This window comes from Anomalospiza imberbis, chromosome 4 (genome assembly GCF_031753505.1).
Source record: "Anomalospiza imberbis isolate Cuckoo-Finch-1a 21T00152 chromosome 4, ASM3175350v1, whole genome shotgun sequence".
NCBI classification, from domain to species: Eukaryota; Metazoa; Chordata; class Aves; order Passeriformes; family Viduidae; genus Anomalospiza; species Anomalospiza imberbis.
Window position 1 is genome coordinate 61,095,530 of NC_089684.1, and position 22,065 is coordinate 61,117,594.

Consider the following 22,065-nt stretch of genomic DNA (forward strand, 5'->3'; position numbering starts at 1 on the left):
ATTACAACATAGAACCTACTTAACACTCCTATATTAAGTTAGCTAATATGAAAAAAAAAAAGTATAACACGTTAAGTCAAATGATACTAAACTACACAACAAATATTGTTGAGTTATTTAAGAACAATTTAAAAAAAGAAACATGATTACCATCTGGACTACTGAAATCCATCTCTTGTAACAGTTTGAACAAAGTGTGGTACTTTTCCCTGAGCTCTTTTCCCCACATGAAAGCATCACATTTGGATTTTTCTCCATATTTGTGAATCAGCTCCAAATAATAGTTTTCATAGTAACCTAGAGAAAGCAAAATATTTAAGATATGAAAGCTGACTTTTGGTCTTGAAAAGAAGTTTCTGACAGAAAAAAAAATTTCTAGTAAACTAAAAATTCATGGACAAGATGAGCACACCCTTAACACAAAGCTAAAAACTCACTCAGCTAGCACAGGCCACTTATAAATATATTTAGATTTCTTCTTCCATACTCTGGTCACAACGCATTCAGTCGAATTCAAATTAGAAACATGAGCTAGTTTTCAGCACATATTTAAGCAATGTCTTTCTCCTTTCACCAAAGTGGACACTTTGGTTAATTACTGAATGTTAGGCAACTGTGGCAGAAACATTCTAGCAAAACCCACTCATTTTCCTTTAGGGTCATTTTGAAAATGAAATGGAAGAAAGGCAATTGCATAGCATACTTGAAAGCTTGAGAGTATTTCTTTGTCCCTTTAGGCACCTGTTTTATTGGAGAAGACATATCAAGATGATTCAAGTTTTTATTCCATGACACAAAAGTATTTGCAGAGACAAAACCCCAGTTCTAGCTAACTGTAATGAGACTAAACTCTTTTTTCTTGTTATGGCTGAATTTAATTTTACTTTTGATGATCAATATCCAGTTGTTAAAGGAAAGAAACCAGGTCTCCAAAGATGACAGTTTAAAATTCATGTCATAGATCAACACTTACAACTTCTGTGTGTTTTTTCGCCTTGCCTTACAATATATCTGTAATCATAAACTATTTCTTGAATGTCCATACATCTCTCATAGTAAAGTTCAATTTGTTCCACTGTGTCTTTGTCATGAAGAGGATTAGAAATCTGTAAAAAGGCAAATGATGGATAAGTGGCAACCCATCTGCTGTTGTGTATTCTCAGCTGGAAAGATGCATTGCACACAAATAACAAAAGGAAACAAATCGTTCACTACAATCAGCTTATCTGGCACATCGTATTAGTGTGTCAGACAACCTGATGCTGGCCACAGTAGACCACTGTCTATTTAAATGGTCAGCATAATCAAAAAATCACAGATGAATTTCCAAAACTGACCAAACCCATGTGACTTTTACCATCAGTTTCATCAAAACCACAGATTCATCAAATATATCCAACACTGTATCATCAGAAACACTGGGAACAAGGCAGTAGTGAAAATATGTCCTCATTAAGTATAGATCTACAAACACTGCTTTACACACTTTCCAAAGTATTATCTTTTAGCATTTGAAATGGTAACTAATATTGCCAGATTTCAACAGAAAATGATCATATATGACATATGTTCCCAGATACTATTGTGCTTCATAGCTAGTTTATCACTTGATGAGCACTCCATCTGAAAAAATAAAATACAGTCATAGCTGGCTGCGAATATTTCAGCACTCCCAAGTAGTGCTTTTGCTTACCTGTTCTGTTTCCAACACGTTGAGGCGATAGTATTTCACAGGTCCAAAGAACGCTTCGATACCATTTACGTACCCACTGCCTCCCAGAACGAAGTATCCAGCAGTGTCATCACAATAGAAATCTTCCCTAAAACTTGAGAACATGAAAGAGAAGTAAGCTGACTATCTAGACGTACTGTGAAAGAAGAAAGCTCATTGCAAGCATCTTTTTCTTTTGCATTTGTTTATTCTCAAAATCTACTCTCTGCAATTTAGTGTGATAAATAATGGAGTAAATTTAATAAATTCCTTGTCTACAAATATATTAAACCAGTAGGGTGTTTTATTTTTCTGACCTGTATCTTTTGATATTTTATGCATCATTATTTAAGCTCAATCTTTTCAGTTCCACCTTTCCCTTTCACTTTTCTAAAATCAGCATATGAAAATTTAAGTTTTCTCCTAGAGTTATCATCTGCAACTTATCAATTTCTGGATTTAAAGCATAGCAGAGAAGGAACAATCCTGAAGTGTGCCATGCAGTTCACTGTTATGTAGTTCCCTTATTAAGTGTCATTTTTTAAATTTTTTGCACAAGAAAGAGTCCATTGTAAACTATAGTGAAAGAAAACAACTAAAAATACATTAAAAATATTCAGTTGCTTAGAATAAAGGACAGAGCCTGAATACTTTTGGAAGAAATTTTGCTCTCTAAGTAAAGCAAGTAACAATTTTCCTGGTGAAATATTACCTCTCACAGCAACAGTAAAACTAGACTTCAGTAAGGCCAAAAGTTCATTTGAAGACTGATCTTAATGCCACTGACCTGTCAATCAGATTTTAGTGAGAGCTATCAGACTCTAGTACTAGATCATGCACCACATTAACTCATGGCATTAACAAAAATATTCAGCTCATGCGTCATGTAAGCACAGTAAAGCAAACTGGTTCTGAAAGCATAGTGTAGAAAAAGACCACAGACATTTTCAAAATCAATTACAATCTCAGTTACAAACTTGTGCTATTCTTCTCCCATTCTCTGTATCTGAACATACACACACATATTACTCCACAAAGGGAAAACGCTGCTTACGTAAAAGATTGATGATGATGTCTTTTCAAATTCTTCCCAACACTGCTTACTTCGATCTAAAAGAGCACAAAATATTAATTACAATAAAAGAAATGTTACAGGGTACATTTATTACACTGTCTAGTTGCTCCAGGGGAGGTTTAAATTGGATGTTAGGAAATATTTCTTCACTGAAAGGCTTGTCAAGCACTGGAACAGGCTGCCCATGTTAATTGTGGAGTCACCATCCCTGGAAGTGTTCAGGAAACAAGTGGATGTGACACTTAGCACTGTGGTTTTAATTAATATGGTGCTGTTTGGTCAAAGGTTGGACTCAGTCATTGAGGTCTTCTCCAGCCTTAATGATTCAATGATTCTTGATGATACACAGCCCAAAGTCCTTCTCCCCAGGGCTGTTCTCAATCTACTCTGTGCTTGGGATTCCCCTGGCCCAGGTGCAACACCTTGCACTTGGACTTGTTGAACATCACAAGGTTCACAGGGGCCCACCTCTCAAGCCTGTCCTTGTCCATCTGGCATCCATTCCCTCCAGCATCTCAACTACACCCCACAGCTTGGTGTCATTAGAAAACTTGCTGAGGGTGCACTCAATCCAACTCAATCAATCAAAGTTGATTTTCCAAAGCTGGATGGTCTGAACATCCCCTCACAACTTCTAGTTTTAGACTTTTTATTATTTTGCTATGTGAGCATGTACAATTTACAGTGTTTCTCTCAACCTCAGCTATTAAGAAGTTTGTCAGTTTATAAATCAGTAGCAAGGATACCTGTCCACCCTTAAAGGAGAGATCCAGTCGAAACCACTGCTTCAGAGGAAGGCTGAAGCTAGTTTTCACTGCAAGGTCATCCCCTCTCATGAGATGCATCTGAATATGCACATAACCTGAGAGCAAAACAGGAAGAAAAAGGAAATAAACACCACAGAAACATTAACAGCAAGAATGGGTTTATTAACATGTTGTTTACATTGATTCTGTCCTCTTCATCACCAACAACAGAAATCTGAGCACTCAGCAAGCCATACATCAGCTCTCAGAGAGTCCCACAGACAGTGCTCCACATTTCAGTTACAATCTCAGAAGCTGATGCTCAGGATCCCATCACAGGCTGAAAACCAGGGTTAAACAGACTAAACCTACAGGAGGCTGTCACAGAGATCTCAAACATCAGAAAGCAGTTGTGACTTGCAGTAAATAGCAGAAGGGACCAGTAAACAATGGCATCCACTCAGCACTCAACTGGTGGCATGTGACTACAAAGATCAAGTACAAGATGACTCTACCCTCCACTTCTTGGACCTGTAGAAGCTACTCTCATGGTCTGAGCTTTTAAGACCAGAACAGCCTACTATGATAATCTAGTCTAACACTGAGAATAAAACTGGCCCTAAAACTTCACCAGGCAATTCTCATATTAAGCTGATACCTTCCATTTTTTTTTGTTCTTCAAAGAAAAGCATCCAGTTTTATAATGGATAAAATAATTATTGAAATTGGCTACATGACAGAGAAAATGAAAATGACAAAAATAACAGAGAGGAAGAGGTCAGTGGTCAAACTCACAAAGAAGGAGGAATAAAATGTATTATGAGAATGCCAGGTGTGCACTTTTGAAACTCTGCATGCTTATTTCCTCTGGGATCCTGCCAATCAGCTCCCAGCCCTCTTCTGACAACAACAGACCCCCACTGCAAATGTTGCAAGACTAAGACAGTGCTACCTCTTAACTTTCTTCTGGATCAGAGAAACAGACTCACTCTTGAACATTACAATGTAGGCAAGACCTTGAATGACTTTGACTTTTTCTGAGGCTACTTCCAATTATCAAAAATTTTCATGTTGTGTATATATATATATAGGAATTAAGATCAACTTAAAATAATACTTCAGTAATATTAAGAAAGCTTGTTCCTTGAGGTAAGACTATTTAATCTCAGTGTATGTTCCTGGCTGTAAGATTCAGGCTATTCTCCTGACAAAGCAGACATTTCCTGAAGTTAGCGAAGATTAGATGCTATGCAACTACTACGTTTTCTCCTTTTAATATAGTAGCTACTTTCCTACTGAGACACTATAGCCAAAAAGAAGCATTTTGTGAGGGATCAATTTCACAAAATAGGTCTAATAATATCTTTTTATAAATGTTATTCCTAGGCACAGATCAATAAAGACTGTATTAGACCTCTTCTGAAAGCCATTAATAATGTCCCTTACCTTCCTCATTTAGAAATACAGCAGGAGTACCATACATTTCTTTTGAATCAATAAAATAGAGTATACCACACAGATCCTTTTCACAGTGATGGAGTAGATATAGCCAGATTGAAATGGTGAACCTGTATGAGCAAAAACAAACAAAAAATCCACTCCCAATGAGAAAGGTCTCTATGTAATTTGAAAAGCATGCATTTCACTTTAATTTAGCAAATCTGTCTCACAAATGTAATCTTCAGAATAGAACACATCCTCTCAGTAAAAAAACTTCAGAAAAACCACACTTAAGACTCTTGGATCTTTGATCTCTAACTGCAGACTTTTTTGGTAACAACAGGAGAAGAGAGTAAGGAAATGTTATCTGAATCAATTCCAGAATGCCAGCTCAGAGCTACTTCCAGATCCTACACCACCAAGGAACTGAAAACACAACCAAGACAAACTGGTGCCAACCTCCCCCACACAGACTACAGTACCAAACCCCCAGATGCATGGTCTTGTCATCTTGATTGTTGAAGCCAGTAAAAACTATAAGCTCTGTCTTCTGTACTAAAATTGAACTGTGAAAATATGCTTGGGAGAAGCAGTTAAAAATGAGTCCATCCTCTGGACAGCACAGGTACGTATGAAGAGCTGCCACAGAAGTATCACAGGATAAATAAAGGTGGAGCCTCTGCAAACTGTGGAACACTGCAAAATAAAAAACCAAACACCAACAGCACTATGTACTTAGAAATTTCTGTTTAAATCTGGTGGAGGCACTAAAAGCAGAATTTATACTACAATATCCTATTTTAAGGAGTTCCTCTGTGCCAGACTAAATCTGCTTCCATTCTCTTAATAGAAATTTGATCACTTATTTCTGTAACATTGCCACAGCAGTTAGGTCAGTGCTGAATGATTTTGAAAATCGTACCTCCAATGTACAATTCAGCAAAGCATTATAATTATTACCATATCTGATGAAATAGTTCACTTTTCTTAGTGACTTTTAGAAAGAGATAGTTTTTGTATGTCTGTAATTAATAAAAATGGTCAATATTTTTTATAATACTTTAGGATTGGGTCAGCTTGCCTTGCTTCTCTCTCAAAAATTGCTTAACATTAGTACCTTGTATCTTTTCCTAAACTAAACTACTGTAGGTCTAAAAGCCTAACACCTGCTCTCTTGCTTTAAAAAAAATGCAAGGGTGATTAAGTTTTCCCTAATGTAAACTATGCCTTAAACAACTGTTAACACCATTTTCTCCACAGATGGTACATGGGTGAGGTAGAAAGGTTTGTAAATTGCAATCACTTGTATATTTATTGCTAGGACCTACAGGCAAACAGTGTGCTTCCAGAAATACTGCTCGTGTGTTCACTCTTATATATCGCTATTTTCAACTTTCATCTCTGCCAATACAGCAAACTCAAATGCCTCAGTCTCCATTTAATCCTTGATTGCCAGTCTGAGACTGTGTTTGTTCTGGACACATTTCTTGGGACAGAGTTTGGGACAACGCTGACTCATTTCATATCTCCACTGCTGCAGAATGCCAAACAGCATGAGCAGTCCCTTACAGTTCCAGCCTGTCCTTGTTGCAGGCTCAAACGACAGTTATGTATCTCGGGCTCTCTTCCTTTACAAATCCCTGACTGAAACCAAACAAGTATCTCAGTTAGATCCACCTACTTCTGTTAACCTTTTGTACAGTGGGGAACCACTGCTCACATACACAGAACTGGGAAAGAACTGAAGAGAAGAACGCTCTTCCTCTTCCTAACAGAACTACCCCAGGCTGTCACACAACCACAACACACACTGAAGACATCACCTGAAGGCAAGAACTGTGTGGAGCAGATAAAAAGATGCATAAATTCATGCCATATACCCCAAACCAGAGCTTAGGTGCCTCCGTACCAGAAGCAGAATGCAACTGCGTTGGTGAGCAAAGAGCAGGAGGCTGTCACTCATCCAGAAGAGACCAGGAGCTAAAAATTGCTCTGTATTTATGGCTTCAGTTATGGCTTGAGAACTAGTAATTTGCATGCAACCTGTGCTCCCTGGCAAGTCATCCTGGCACTCTTCTTGAGGCCACAGGCCAAATGCAAACCAGCAGACAAGTTCCAGTTCCTGTAATTATTTCCTACTTCATTAATAATGTTGCCAGAGTAAGAGCATCTGGTGGAAGGGAGGTATATTTATGTATCTCTTTTTCCCTGAAGTTGCAAAATATGACTGGAGAGTTGTGACGTTTTGGGAAGGGGGGCCAGAGCAGAGCAAGATGACCTTACAAGAGCGATTCCCCTGTAACTGAATAGTGTGCAGGGCCTAAGGAGTTGTACTCTTGTCTAAATAGGAGAGTTTACACAGCAATGGTAGAAAGAAATTGAATAAGCTCAAGCTGGAAGACTTATCTAGGCAGAGGATTCTATCTAGCAGCTTGTGAGGTGCAAAATAAACTGGAGTGGGAATTTATAAATATGGAGCAGATAAAAAGGGATAAAGCTGCTTCATGCTGCTTGCCCTTGCAAGAAATCCTACTCTGCTCTTGGTCTGCAAACAATGTTAGAAATGCAGATCAGTTTGTAATGCAGAAAACCAACCCCAGGCTAGTTAGTCATGAGACAGCAGTGTGATCATGACAGCAGGTAAGAGCTAACTCGCCCTCCTAACTGTACCTAACCCATTCAGTTACACCTTCAGTGGCATCTCTTACACAGCACTGCACTAATACATACGGTAGATATCTTCCTGAGGTTCAGCTTAAGCCTGTCCTAAACTGGAATCAGAAGGAATTAGGCTAACTAGGCTCCTTTTGCATCTTTTCTGAAATTAGTAGGCAGTATTCCTTTAATTTGTGGTAAAGCCCAAGAGTTTAAGTACATTTATAGACTTCAAATACCAAATACAGCCCCGTTCAGTTACTTGCCTATACTTACATGGGATAATCAATCTGATGTTGTCTGACTGTCTCAAGTTCTCTGTTTTCAAATTGTTCAAATTTCTTCACAATTCCTGTATTTTCCCCACTGGAAGCATATATAAATTCGAGAACCTGGACACCATCTGCAAAATACAGTCTTTCTTAATCTGACAGACAGAAAGCATAGAAACTAATTATATAGCTCACATTCCTACAGTCAAACATTTAAATCACACAACAGATTAAAAGTTAACACTTACTCTCAGTAAGTCCTTAGACACAAGTTCACTTGCTGCTGTTAAATACATTACAGTCTTGGACCACACTAAAAGTTAAATTGAGCCTGTTTTCAGAATTAGAAGCAGGGAAAGAATAGACTTATTTATATCTAAGATACTTAAAGAACCAGTCAGTAAACAAGAAGTCCTATTTTATGTTATTCACTTAAATCTCATCTATCTTTGGTTATACCTAAGTGACATTTCTCCACATCTCTTGGACTTGCTCTCCATTTGTCTTGTCTCCACTTGCCTCTCTATATTATATGTATGCATAGATACTAATTCTGTTCTTAACTGGTATGGATAATCCTGTAATAAAACTGATAAAGCTGCCCCCCTAAGAAACAGGAGAAAATCTTCAAGGCCATGATTTATCATCAGCTTGCCTAGAGAATCCCAAAAACCAAACAAAAAGAAAAAAACAAAATAAACCAAAGCCTGAGCAATTTGTTAGGATATTATTTTAAGAAAAAAAATTGAATATTATTTCCTCCTATTGTATATTACACTGATTTAATCTGTAATAGAAATAGATAATACAGAAAATAAGATGTTTCACAGTGTTGTCAGATATTACATGCTGTCTCCAACAAGTATTTTAGAAAGCCCTTAAAGGAAGCAAGATGTTCCCTGTTCTTCTTCAGAGCATTTACATGCCAATGTAGTGAAAATAAATGACACAAATACCATTATGGGATTTTCTCAGAGAGAACCATTTAGAAACAAATGTTCTTTTTCCTTCTAGGTTCTGCTTTGAGCACGCATTGAGAGCAAAAGAATTGTCAGCAAGTGTAAAGCTAGAGATAGGGAGGCAGAAAAAAAAGAACTCAAGAAATCTAGAAAGCAAAGTTGCTTCAGTAATCTATACTGTTGGCAAGACACATTTTTTTATTTAAAACTACTATTTTTTTTCCCTAAAATGCTAGGGGAAAAAAAAGAAAGAGGTGCTGTAAAGTTTAGCTCACTACAAAGACTTGAAAATATGTTTCTGAGGGTGAGGCCATCATCTTAAGGAGAAGGAGACTACTTCTGTGAAAATTATGTGTGCATGAATTGCAGAACTGATTCTGAATTAATGCAGTAAGGGACTGAACAACTCTCTCTGAAGACAAAGGAATTATGTCCACTGACTCTGGTGGGTTTTGACTAAAATTGTTTGAATATGCTTAGAAAATAGGGGGCCAGGCTGCTACCAACCTCCAGGCTGGCTGTGACGAAACAATCTGAAGAGCAGGATGGCTTCAGTAACTTGCAGCTCTAACCTCACAGTTATGGAGATTACATGTTCAACAGTGCTTCCCAAGTAAACCACTGTATGTGATATTTACTATTTACTACTAGTAGGCACTTTTTAACAGCTTACCAGAGATGTTATTTGTTTCCTTGGGGGAAAAAAGTGACATTGGACGTACCAGTTTCATGAGGGCACTGAGGTATCCTATTGGCCTGGAGCATCCACAAATAGTCAGCACCCCACTGAAGACAAACTTTGTGGTCCTTATATGGCCGTTCAAAAGGTGGAACTGCCTCTAAAAATGTGTAGTTCTTGGCAACCGCAGCCTGGTAGTCTTCACTCTGTTCATCATCATGGTTGCTAGCTGATTTGTGGCTAATCCATGCGTACAGTATCACACTGTGCACTATTATTGAGTTTCGGATGATATAATCATCTCTGTAAACCATGATGCTTGGAAATTTCAAGTGTACTTGTCGAGTTCTGCTAACATAAAGGTTCTTCTCATCCTTCCATCTCCTTCTATACACTGGTACACCAGTCCTGAACTCAGAGGAAGCTACTGCTTCTAAACTGACAATACAAGGCTTAGAACATAAATACTGAACTGAAACCTCTGAATTGTTAAGAACTTTCTTTTCTAAAATGTTTAAATAGATAAAATCTACATAATCCATATTCTTCTGAAACTGTGGAGTAACTGCTGTTGTCTGTAATGTCTCCTTTCCAAAGGACAGCACAAAGTTCTGAAAGAAAACCCGAAACACAAACATGTTAACCATAGAATCTATGTGATTATTCACATACTCACAGTATTAACAGAACACTGCACAAGCATGTATACACCATACTTTAACTTCAAAAGATGAGGTTTCTTTTACCCAGCAAGTAGACATGGATTACTGCAGAGTCACCATCAAGATTTTAATGGCAACAACATCCTTACATCAAGTTCTCAAAGTTACACATGCTTCTACAAACAAACTGTATTTACAGGGTGTACCCTTCAGCCCTGACGCAAGTGGAATCCGGTCTAAGATAGCAACTTACACGTCACGCTATTTAAACATGCTCCTAGGATCAGGCCTAAGGAGTGTACATGAAAATGTACAGGCATAGATTCATAACGTATCATTGTTTGCTAGAATTGCCACAGCCTGATGTTTCTGCATTTTCTTAAAAAGTTAGGAAATTTTGTTACCTGTCATGCAGGTCCCTGAAGGACAAAATAACAACAAAGGCTTCCTGAGAATGAATTAATATTAATGAAATGTTTAATTTTTGACATGTTCCTATCTTGAAGCTGAACTTGGAAATCTGAGCAGCAAGACCAGCAGGCTGAATTTGCTCAGCTTTTGCTCTCCACAGCTATGTATATTATATATAGTTTGAGAATAAGTGCCTGGACATACAACAGGATTATCCTCTATGCTGAAGTTCTTTTCTCTAAAGCCTCAAACAGCTCCTTTTCTTTCTGCCCTGCAGTCAGTATCCAGCTTGATGCATTGCCAAGGATACTGGGGATTACTCAGCTCTGAGGGCAAGCCACCAGCACAGCAGCTCCACCATGTCCCCGGTCTGTTTAAAATACTCACAACTGTCACTTAGGATTACCAGGGAAGACGGTCATTAAGATTGCTCAAAATGATACCTGTCTTGGTAACTTTTAGCTTTGCTAGGATTAAACAAATTAAAATAAAATTTATCTTGGATTCTTATCTTGTATTGATGCCTTTTTCACTGCATTTTCCAAAATATTTAAAGGGTTTGGTCTAGTCATTGGTACATTTCTTATCACAGAAATTATATGTTGTGCACCTGGAGCACTAGACCTTGCCCACAATCCAATAATGAGATCAGTAAAAGTCCCTAAACTATTTTGCTTTTTATTTCTTAAGAATTTGTTGACACTCCTTGAAAGCTACACTGAAAAAACATCAAGCCAGGAAGACCTGTGAAGGTGTAAATATTAGGAAAATTCAGAACTAAGTCTTATACTGTTTCCTTGCTCCTACAGATGACGTTTTTGGATTTTTTCATCACCTGTGTGATCAAATGCTATTTTTCCCCCACTTCCCTGCCTCCTTAGAGGTGCAAAAGAGCTCAGGGGTTGTTAGTGGAACACAACTATGCATAGAGATGCTGTTTACTTCAAGACCTTGACTTTATTAAGGGTAAACACTGGAAGACATAACTGAATGAGGGAACTTTTGGACAAAAAAAAGCTAGTTATCATTGTGAGCAGATAGGTAGCTCTAGATCTCTTTATTTAATGTTCCTAGGGAACTTGTCACTTAAACACTTCCCATACTTGCAACCAAATGCTCTTTATCTTCTTGTATCCAACAAGAGACATTGCAAGCGAGATGTGCAGTGACGCTGAACACTGATAAACACATTAAGCACCAAGATTACACCTTGAACCCACAAAACCCTAAGAAACTCAGTATTTTGGCAGTCTCATCAGAGTTATAGCCTTCCTCTCTGCCTTATTTCCCACTCCGCAAAATGCATATTGGTTAGAGCACAGTGCTAATAATGCCAAGGTTGTGGGTTTGATCCCTTTATGGGCCATTCACTTAAAGAGTTGGACTCAAAGATCCTTGTCGGTCCTTTACAACTCAGAACGTTCTGTGATTTTGTGATATTGTAAAAACTATGTAAACAGAAGGGGCTGAAAAAGGAATAGCAATAGAAAATTGGTGTCCCTTGGAACACACGGTATGGTGTCCATCATATGCTGGAATAACACACACACACAAATACTGAGATAAAAGTTGATGAGAGAGCCTTGATTTAAATACTAATTTGAGTATCTTTCAGAGCTTCACTTGATGAAAGATACTGTTCTTTTACATTTCAAACACAATTCTTCTTTGGTTTAAATACTTCCAAGAGGACTAAAAGCCCATAGCAGCAGCAATAAATTATCCTAAATCTCTTGTACTTGCTGGTTATAATTAGTATTTCTTGATCTTACAATAAAGACTACTCGTAAGTAGCTTAAACTTTGTGACAAGGGGGCTGTGTCGTGAGGAAGATGGTACTATACTATGAACACAATGCCATGTCGTTATCACAAGATGCAAAAGTCTACCAGGTAGATACTACAAAGCATAGGGGTACTAATGTGTGCTTAACACACACTTACTGTCAAAACACACACAGCCAGCTCTCAATTTCCTCAGTGGTTATCCAACACAGAGCAATGGGAACTATACTCCAGCAAAGACAACTTGGGTCTGGCACAGTTCATTAACAAATATGCAGCAGTGTATGAATATGTCCATCTGATTTCCAGTGAATGGCAGAAATTTTATGGTGGGGGATCCCAAAACAGTAAGCTCTGAAACCCAAAGCCAGGTCTTTGCAGAACAATTTCCATTAGGTTCCTAGAGCACTTAACACAATGCAACACAATTGCTGATGCCTAAGTTTAGCTTCAGCTCTGCTGATCTAGTACCTTTCCTGTAGTGCCTGATCTGCTAAATGGCTCCCCATTTTACTTTCTGTTCTTTGGTCCCTGGGTATTACTTGAGGCCTGTGCTGCCAAAATGCATGAAGTATATTTGAGTCTGCTGTTACATCCCATCTAACAAACCCTTCTGGAGGCTCATCCACTAAACAGCATGGAGCAAAGAACCCTGAGCAACTCCACAATGATGGAGGCCTGGCAGAGACTGCAGACTAGAAACTTCCAGACCATGGCTGAGTCTCTGTAACCACTTGGCTGCCACTACACAGTGCACAGAGTGTGCATCATGTAAATGTTCCTACCTGGTGAGGAAGCCTCTTCCCTTCTTGTTATATTAGACAAGGAAGAGTTAAATGCGCATCACCTCTGACATAGAACAAGGATGAAAAGATTACACATTGAGTGTGATTATGAGACTTAAATATAAAAGTTTTCCACCACACTAAAGAGGCCAGCTACGCTGATCCAAAATATTATCATGAACTAGGCAAAGTTCAACAAGGCTAAAGGCATAAAGGCTTTGTTGTGTGGGGCAACTTAGCCATTAAAGCTGTAAAAGGTTTTCTTTTCTTAAATTGTGCTGAATCTTAATGAATTAGCCCAAGTCATCCCATCAGATCTTGGGATAAGTAGGAGGCAACCACTGCAAGCATTGGGAAACTGAACATTTTCAGTAATGCAATAATACAGAAACGATTGAGCAAGTATTCTTTCATTTGCTGGAGATGTCAACAGGACCCTCCATGAGTTCAACCCTGCAGAAATTCCACATAACCTTCTGAAACCTGCACCTGTTTGCACAAAACCTGAAGATAACTGCAGTTCTTCACCTGCAAGTGACCAACACGTTATACTACATTTTACGATGTGTGAAAAGAAGACATGACAAAAAAGGGCATTGATCTGCTGCTCTCCATCAGCACCAACATGGTACAGGAACACAAAGATTTTGACCAGAGCTTATGCTTAGCAACAAAAAAGATGAAAAAGTAGTTCAGTAACTGGCCCTAAACCACGGTTGTTTCCATAAGCCAGTGCAGCAGTATGTTCAGTCGTGCATCTGTAAGCAGATGTCAAAGGCCTCCCCATTTCTTCCACTCTAGAAGTTTATCGTCACCCAGGGCAGAAAGCTTAGCACTTGGATGTGACGACTCGGCGTCCCCCATCTCAGGAAGACAGGCCCTAGTCACCCCGGGGCTGGGAGGGGGCGCGGAGCCAGGCCGGACAGCCGGGGGCCGGCTCCGAGAGGCGGCCCCGGCCCGAGCCCCCCGCGCACCGCCGGACTCCGGCTCCGGCTCCCTCCGCCCTGCGGGTACGACCCGCGGCCCCGCACGGGCCGGCCCTGCCGCCACGCCCGGGCTGGGTCGGGACGCGGGGCAGGTGCGGGGCGGCGGCACTCACCGTGAGGAGGACGAGGAGCAGCGGAGGGGGGCGGCGGGGCTCGGCCGGGGGCCGCATGCTGCTGCGGCGGCGGTGCCCAGCGCGGCAGGGACTGCGCGGCCGGCCCGGCGACAAGGATGCGGCAGATCCGGCTTCCTGGAGGAGGGGCCGCCGCCCGGGCAGGGCAGGGCAGGGCAGGGCCCCGCTCCGCCGCCGCAGGTGCGGAGGGGCTGGGCCAGAAGACGCCGAGCCCCGGCCGTGCCGCGCAGCTGCTTGACGGCTCCTCGCAGCTCCGTACAGCAGGCGCCGAGCGGCGTCCCGGGAGCGGCGCGCCCGGCAGAGATCCCCGCCCAGGGCCGCGCCCGCTCGCTCCTTTGCGGATCCGCGGCGGCCCCCGCCCTCCCGCCTCGGCGCTGCGCTACCGGCGCAGTCCCGGGCCGGGACAGCTCCCGCTGTCGGGCGAGGCGCTTTAGGGCGGGGCGGCGGGACCGGGGCGCATCATCTCGGGCTGCCCGGGCCGGGCTGACAGCGCGGCGGCGCCGGCCCCGTGCCCGCACTGCGCCCCGCCGGCCGCGCGGGGGCGCCCTCCCGGCGGGCCGGGCGGTCCCCGCGCCGCTGCCGCGTGCCCCGGAAGGCCCCGCGCAGGCGCCGCTCCGTGTCCGCCGGGCCCTGTCCGCCGGGCCATGGCCGCGCTGTACCGCACGCTCGGCATCTTCGGCGCCTTCGTGGCCCTGGTGGGAGCCGCCTTTTACCCCATTTATTTCCGGCCTCTGCTGCTGCCGGAGGAGTACAGTGAGTCCGTGCGCGGGGGGAGCTGGCTGGGCCATGGCCGGTCTGTGCTCGGGCTTGGGGGAGTGCTGGGGCTGCCGCTCGGTGGGTGACTCCCGAGGCTTTCTGCTCGTCTTGGAGATACCTGAAAACCAAAACAATACAGCTCGCCGTTGCTCTTAAGTTATTGGCCAGCACGTGATAAAGAACATCTTTCAGCTGCTCCTTAGAGGATTGAGACGCAGTTGAAGAAATTGAGATCAGAGAGATGGAGCACCTCTCCTATGCAGAAAGGCTGAGAGAGTTTGGGTTCTTCAGCCTGGAGAAGAGAAGGCTTCAGAAAAACCTTGTAGAACACTTGAGAGCTTGTGAGAAAGCTAGGGCAGGCTTTTTAGTAGTCCCTATTACAATAGGACTAGAGGTAATGGTTTTAAACAAAACAGAGTAAATTCAGAATAGATGGAAGGAAATACATTTTTTTTATGATGGTGGTGCTGAACCACTAGAACAGATTGCCTAGAAGAGTGGTGGGTGTCCCATCCCTGGAAACATTCAAGATCAGGTTGTACAGGGTTCTAAGCAACTGGATCTATCTGAAGATGTCCCTGCTCAGTGCAGAAGAGGTGGACTAGATGATCTTTAAAGGTCCCTTCCAGCCCAGACTATTCAATGATTCTACAAGGTGTTCGAGTTCTGTTCTCCAGCTGCAACTGAAAATCTAACTTAAAACTTGGCAACCAGTTGTGATGATTTGCTAGAGCTGGTCTCAGTCTGCAGAGTCTCTGAAACTGACTCCTGAGGAAATCCCCACTTTCCTGCCAAGAAAACCTGCCCAAGCCCTCAAAGGCTCCTGGAGCTGCAGGTGTGAAGCCTCAGCGGCTCCAGGCGGATGCTCCGGACGGGGAGCACCCATTACTCCTCCACTTCTGTGAAATACTGCCAAAGGAAATGGGAAAGTTCTGGTGCAACCAGCCTTGCCCCCTCACTTTAAGTGTTATGAAACTAAGCAAGCTGATAACATGAAGATATATGTAGTTAATCTGCCAAGACAACTGAAGATTTCTAGGAAGGAAAAAGAAAAAATGATAACAAATTTAATGGTCTTATGGGAAGGGCTTTGGCCTTGCATCAGAGGTCAAGTCAAATTTAACTTAGAAGCAAGTTTTTATTCAAGGATGCTATGCTTGTGAAGCTTCCCACAATTATGTTTCCTGCTCTGTGTTCCCTTTGAAAACTTTATTACTAAATCTTTTTTGCTTATGCTATACTTTCCAAAAATACTATATCAGAAATGTGTCTTGGCAGTAAAGAAAGGACAGAACTAGTGGACAATGTCCTCCTTTGTACTTGTGAATTATGTGAGTAGATGTTTCGTATCAGTTTAGGGATTTTTAATCTGTATTTAGGACATAAAATGATGGAATTGATGCTCAGTTAGCAAGTGCACAAGCTTGTGATTTGATAACTGATTCTAAACTTATTGCCTGGTGTTGAATCTCCATCTGATATCGCCTTTATTCATTTTCAATGAGCTTTTCTTGATGCTTATCATGAGAGGCACAAGCATTTGTTATCAATACTTGAGGCAAGATTGTGGACTATCACAGTTGTGGTGTTTGAGCCCAAGTATTTAACCTTTGGAGTACAGAGGATTTTCCGAGTACGGTGTAGTAACCTGTATGACAACTTCCTTCGAAGCTCCCGCCCTCTATTGGCTTGAGCTGTGGGAGAATACTCAGTATTTCTGTGTTTGGGGATGCTGTGTCCCGAAAGTGGGGTGTTCTGATTGGCATCACATAGTAATCATGCAAAAGGCAAGAATGAATTTTAGTTACCTGGATGACATTGAATTATGTAAACATGAAATGCCGTCTTTTCTTTCTTCACTCTTGTTTTTCTTGTATATCTCCCAAATTCTAAGCAAGTGGAGTACATAGACATTCAGGAAGAAGACTTTACTGCATGATTCTCAAACATCTTCAGAGAAGTTCCTGGCAATTTAACAAATAAGATGAAAGCTACTTGGCAAAACTGTTCATATGTAATCAAATTGTTGATATGAACCATAAATTGTGCACAAAGGAGTTTGACTTAATTTCATACAGAAATGTTATTTTGTAGGGTTTTAGTACCTCAGTTTGTGGCTTTGCTGTTTCTAATATTTTCTTGTCTGTATCTAGCTTTCAAAAAGATTGCAGTTTAGTGGCAATGATAAAACTCTGAGGCCATCAGCACAGACCTTTTCCACATGGATTAACTAAAACAGTGGCTTGATAGCTGCTCTTTATGACATTTTCACAGATTTCCTGATTTTCTGAATTGTGATACTCTGTTCTTGCCCCATCCTGTGAGGTGGCTCTCCTGTCACCAAGATTGAATCTTCCTTGTTGTTCTTTTTTGGCTTACCTGTCTTCCAAGTTGTTTGCAGGCCCCAGAGCAGTGTCCCTATTGACTGTTCTGTGTCCTGTCTATGTATTTATCATCTCTTACGTTTTTGCACTGATTTCTTTGCCTGACCATTAACAGCTGCTGCTGTTCAACTCAAGTGTGTCCCCAGAACTCTCAGATTGGTTCCTGTTTTTGTCCCTGCCTCTCTTCTAATCTAAGTTTCCCCTCAAGACTGAATATCCTTCTCCTTCATGTCCTACAGGATGTCTCATTCCTTGCCCTAATCTATTCTGTTTCCCCTTTCTGGGTTTTGTGCCTTTTCCTTTGAAATTAGGCAGGTGCCTGAGACTTTGTCTGCTATAAAGGATGAAGTGGAATTACCATGCTCAGTGAACAGAACTGGAGAACCTGGATGTGCCTCTAGTGCCTGTTCCCTTGCGAGGAGAATCAATTACTGTGATCTTCCTGCTAGTCTCCAGTAGCATTATGCTTGTTCCTAGACAGCCTGAAAACATGTAGGGCCAGTGCATTCCCAGTGGGATAGGATAATGAAAAGTTTCAGTTTTAAGGTGAGCTTCATTCTGAGCTTCCTTTGTGAATGCGCACCCTGCAGATTTTTAAAAGCCTCAGAAGTTCAGTGGCGTGGGCAAAAGGTGAATCCACCTGAGCTTTGACTTCCTTCTTCAGAGTACCACTGTGGTGGTGAAGTGTGTAACTGAAAGTGGAAGAAGAGGAGGGGCATTTAGTAAGGGAAAATAGTAGTTTTCTCTATTTCTCTTTGTGGAAGTGGTTGAATCTTTCAAAGAAAAAATAAAAGCCTGAAACAGGCTAAGTGTATGGGAGAATGTCCCTCAGATGCTGAATTTCACAAAATTTACCAGCAGTAATTTTGTAGGTGCTGTCATGAAACCTTTTTGCAAGGTCTTTCAGGGCCTGAAAATGGGAATCGCTGAAAAGAAAAAATCTTTTGACTAGTTTTATATTGAGCATATGAATGACAGCTTCTAAAAGTACTGGCCATCCCTTAAGTGCTGGGACCATGGCAGGTGTTTTGACATCTTTATTAAACAGTAGGCATTGCTTTAAGATGATTATCTTACTGTTTGTAATCACTCAAAACAGACTAGCTATTAGTTTCTCAGTGAAGTAGGAATACTACATGCTCATTCTGTAAGTAGATACTCAACAGAATTTTACTGTGTAGCATCTCAAATTAATAAATGTTCAAGATTATTTTATTGGGTGCAATCAAGATATCTGGTATTTTCTTTTTTTTTTAGTAGTTTCCTTTCTGTTCTGTTTTCCAGAGAATGAACAGTCAATAAACCGAGCTGGTATTGTTCAAGAGGATATTCAGCCTGCAGGTACACTTGATTTATGTGTTTGCATTGATTGTTTTAAAGACCCTCTTGAAGTAAGGCCTCAGTATTTATATGGATTTAAATAATACAGTGAAGAATACATTCAGTGAAAACATATTTAATAAACTTGCCTTTAAATTATTTTTTCAGGCTAATTCCTCACTGAAAAATTACAGTTTTAATGAAGTTCATCTTAAAGTGACTTAACTGGCCAAATAAGCTGCAGAGTTTCTCTTGTCTTCACACTTTGTTAGAGGCCAGTTTCCACTTCTGAACCAGCTCAGAGCAAGCAAGAACCATGGACAGGCTGAGCTGTAGCTATAAAGAACAATGTTGCGCCCTAGTTTTGTGGAATACCCAACTCTGCTGAAACACAGTTCATCAGCACTTTGGCCGTGCCTTCTGGCCTCATGGATGGGCCATGCAGAAATCCACTACGTGTGAAGGAAAATTTGGAATGCACTGCTAATAGCTTTTGGATCCTTGCTGTTGACAGTGGAAGGCTTAGAAAAGAATATGAGGGAAATAAAATTCAAGTGTAGCAGACTATCCTTGATAGCTCATTTTTTTATAATGTTAAATGGAGTGGCTACGCGAGGCTGGCATTTCTTGATTAAAGATGTGAGAGTGCCTGTCTTGATGAAACCTGTAATGTCTGAATATGTTAAAGGGTAATGTACTTTTGTTTGTGAAAAAGCCTAACATCAGCAGCAGGTGAAAATCAAATAGAATTAAAGCCATGATCTTATTACACGCATTGGTTAGATCATTAGTGCAAGACTTGTTTTACAGGAAAGTGGGGGAAATGCTGAAGAGCAGTAGGAAGGGTATTGTGAAATAGAGGTCTTTCTAAACCTGTCTTTTTTACTAAGCGTATGAGAGGACTGGACTGGCTCATTTATTCAAGATGTAGGTACTCAATGACCAGTTCTTCTTAGTGTAAGTTCTCCTTTTCATCTGAATTCAGCTGCTGATAAGTTACAAAATCCATTAGTTGAAAAGGAAACCTAGACAAATTTAAGTGCAAGGTGCAATTCTAAATGATCGATCCAACAATATTAGCCTTACCTATGAATGTGATAGATTTTTCCAATATCTGAAGTTTAAGATCAGGATGAGGTTGTCTTTCTGTATATTTTCGCAAGTTTAAACAGAGTTGCAAATTCAGTGCAGAAATAGTTGGCTTCTTTCATTGTTTGTAATACACAAAGCTGGAGTAGCATGCCTGTTTTGGTTTTTTTTTCTCCAACAGTCTAAATTATCAACAGTTGGTATTCTGATGTTTGATTTGTAGGGTTAAAAGTGTGGTCGGATCCATTTGGAAGAAAGTAATTTGCAGCTGGATGTATTGCAAAACTGAAGATGGACGTCTTCAGCTGCTGCTTCTTTCACTGAAATGTGTCTTTAGGTGTCACTGGAGCAGAATTCTGAATATGTTGTGTGGTGATATGAGGAGCAACAAAGGCTACTGGTTGCAATCCCAAGAGATCAAAACATGCTAGTTCTGAGAAAGAATGCTGGTGCATAGCTCACAGACTGTTAGAAAGCTGAATGATTACTGAGTGTAGAAATGAAATATTTATTTCCTTGAGAAAAAGAAAAAGGATTTTCTTCTAATCTGTACACTTCTAAATTATGGATAGAGTAAATTATGCAGACTGCTACAATTTCCTCCCTAGTTTGAAAGTTACAACATGATGAGTGTAAATTTGTACATTAAAAAATTTAAACCAATTTGTACTTTTTTTTCATTGTTTTGCGAGTGTGTGTGGAAGGTACCTTGGCTGCCTGCCAGGTGTTCCCCTGGCCATTCTTACTCCTGCTCCTCTACTGGACAATGGGAGTAAACAGAGTGACAGAGCTCGTGGGTCTGGATAAACAGAAGGAGATTTCTTACCAGTTTCTTTTGCAAGCAAAACAGACTCAACCTGGAGAAAATTATTGTAGTCAAATAAGTAGAATTAGGACACACAACATTTTAAAGATCATTGCAGGATACTGTATGCTTTGAAAAATGTATGGGCAGAGTATTATTCTTAACATTAGCAGATGTTTGTCATATTTTTGGACGTCACACACTTCTATTGGGAAAACAGATGAAAGACTCCATGTTTACAGTGTTTCTTTGCAAACTGCCGTTCTGCTGCTTGCTATTCTATTTCTACCTGTCTTTGTCGTTACTCTCTCACTCAGACACACTTCTCCTCCTATGAGTTAGGTTTTTATTTAGTCTTCTATTATCACTTAAGCACTAGAATATTTTCTGTTTGCTTGTTGGGAGAATGTGGCCATATTTGATTCCTTTGAGTTCTCAGGTCATGTTGCATGATGGTTGGAGCCAGAGTGAGTGTACTCATTCAGTGTAGGGATCATAGATTGGTTTGGGTTGGAAGGCACCTTACAGCTCATCTAGTTCTGATGCCTTGAGAGGCTACCTAGAACAGAGGCTAGACATGTTAAAGGAATAGAGTAGGTATTTATTAAAAGGCCTTCAAAGGATACACCTTGGGTAGTACCAGAACCTGGCCATGGCTGTGCCCAGGATGGATGCCTGGTCCTGAGTTTTCACACTTTTATAAGTTTTGGTCCATTTACATATTGGGGTTAATTGTCCAATTACAGCTTCAGGTTATGAAGTCCCATCCTCCCAAATTGCTTTCTTCAATTCGTTGTTGTTTACACTTTTTGGGCCCAAACCTGCCATGGTATCCTTGGTTCTTGGGCTGGAAAAGGATTGTTTTGTCTAACTAAACTGTGAAGAGAACTTGCTAACACTTTATATGAAGTTCAGAGTTATACTAAAGCAGTACAGAATCTGGAAAATATGAAAGCTAAAATTAAGGTATCAGTTCCAACCCTGCTGCCATGAGTTAGGACACCTTCCACTAGACCAGGCTACTCAGGGCCCCATCCAGCTTGGCTTAGAACACTTCCAGGCATCCACAGCTTCTCAGAGCTACCTGTTCCAGTGCCTCATTACCCCCACAGTGAAGAGCTTCCTCATATCTCATCTAAACCCACCCTCTTCCAGTCTGAAGTTTCATTACGTAGAACAGAGCAACATTGCCACAAAGTTAATTCTGTGTTTGCTGTGAAAAGAGTAGAGCTGAAAAAGAAGTTTTTATAATTTAAACCTTTCTTCAGTGAGACTGCAGAAATGAGGGAGCCTTGGTTTTTTGTTTTTTTGAACAAAACATTCATGCATCAGACCATTTCAGCAAAGTTTTTTCATCTAAAATACTTCCTCAGTGAAAATAAAACATTGCTGAAATGAAGATACTCCATCTATAA

The 22,065-nt window shown here is 40.8% G+C and overlaps 2 protein-coding genes across 4 annotated transcripts in view; one reads left to right on the forward strand and one right to left on the reverse strand.

The window, feature by feature from the left end:
• SEL1L3 (SEL1L family member 3) overlaps positions 1–14,414 on the reverse strand; it is a 33,391-nt gene extending 18,977 nt beyond the window's left edge. For all 3 annotated transcript variants that reach the window (XR_010998606.1, XR_010998605.1, XM_068188820.1), the window contains exons 1-9: positions 14,279–14,414; positions 9,581–10,148; positions 7,904–8,030; positions 4,979–5,100; positions 3,533–3,648; positions 2,766–2,821; positions 1,694–1,826; positions 974–1,106; positions 151–297 (exon numbers count right to left, since the gene is read on the reverse strand). Coding sequence is in view for 1 of the 3 variants with exons in the window: in XM_068188820.1 (XP_068044921.1) it covers positions 151–297; positions 974–1,106; positions 1,694–1,826; positions 2,766–2,821; positions 3,533–3,648; positions 4,979–5,100; positions 7,904–8,030; positions 9,581–10,148; positions 14,279–14,335 (1,459 nt within the window). In the remaining 2 variants the exon portion in view is untranslated. The remainder of the gene's footprint in view (positions 1–150; positions 298–973; positions 1,107–1,693; positions 1,827–2,765; positions 2,822–3,532; positions 3,649–4,978; positions 5,101–7,903; positions 8,031–9,580; positions 10,149–14,278) is intronic.
• Positions 14,415–14,615: 201 nt separating this feature from the next.
• SMIM20 (small integral membrane protein 20) lies at positions 14,616–20,508 on the forward strand. Its single transcript, XM_068188825.1, has 3 exons — positions 14,616–15,049; positions 18,721–18,777; positions 20,069–20,508. Exons 1-3 carry the CDS (start codon positions 14,941–14,943, stop codon positions 20,104–20,106), a joined length of 204 nt encoding a protein of 67 aa, XP_068044926.1. The 5' UTR covers positions 14,616–14,940; the 3' UTR covers positions 20,107–20,508.
• Positions 20,509–22,065: the final 1,557 nt, after the last annotated feature.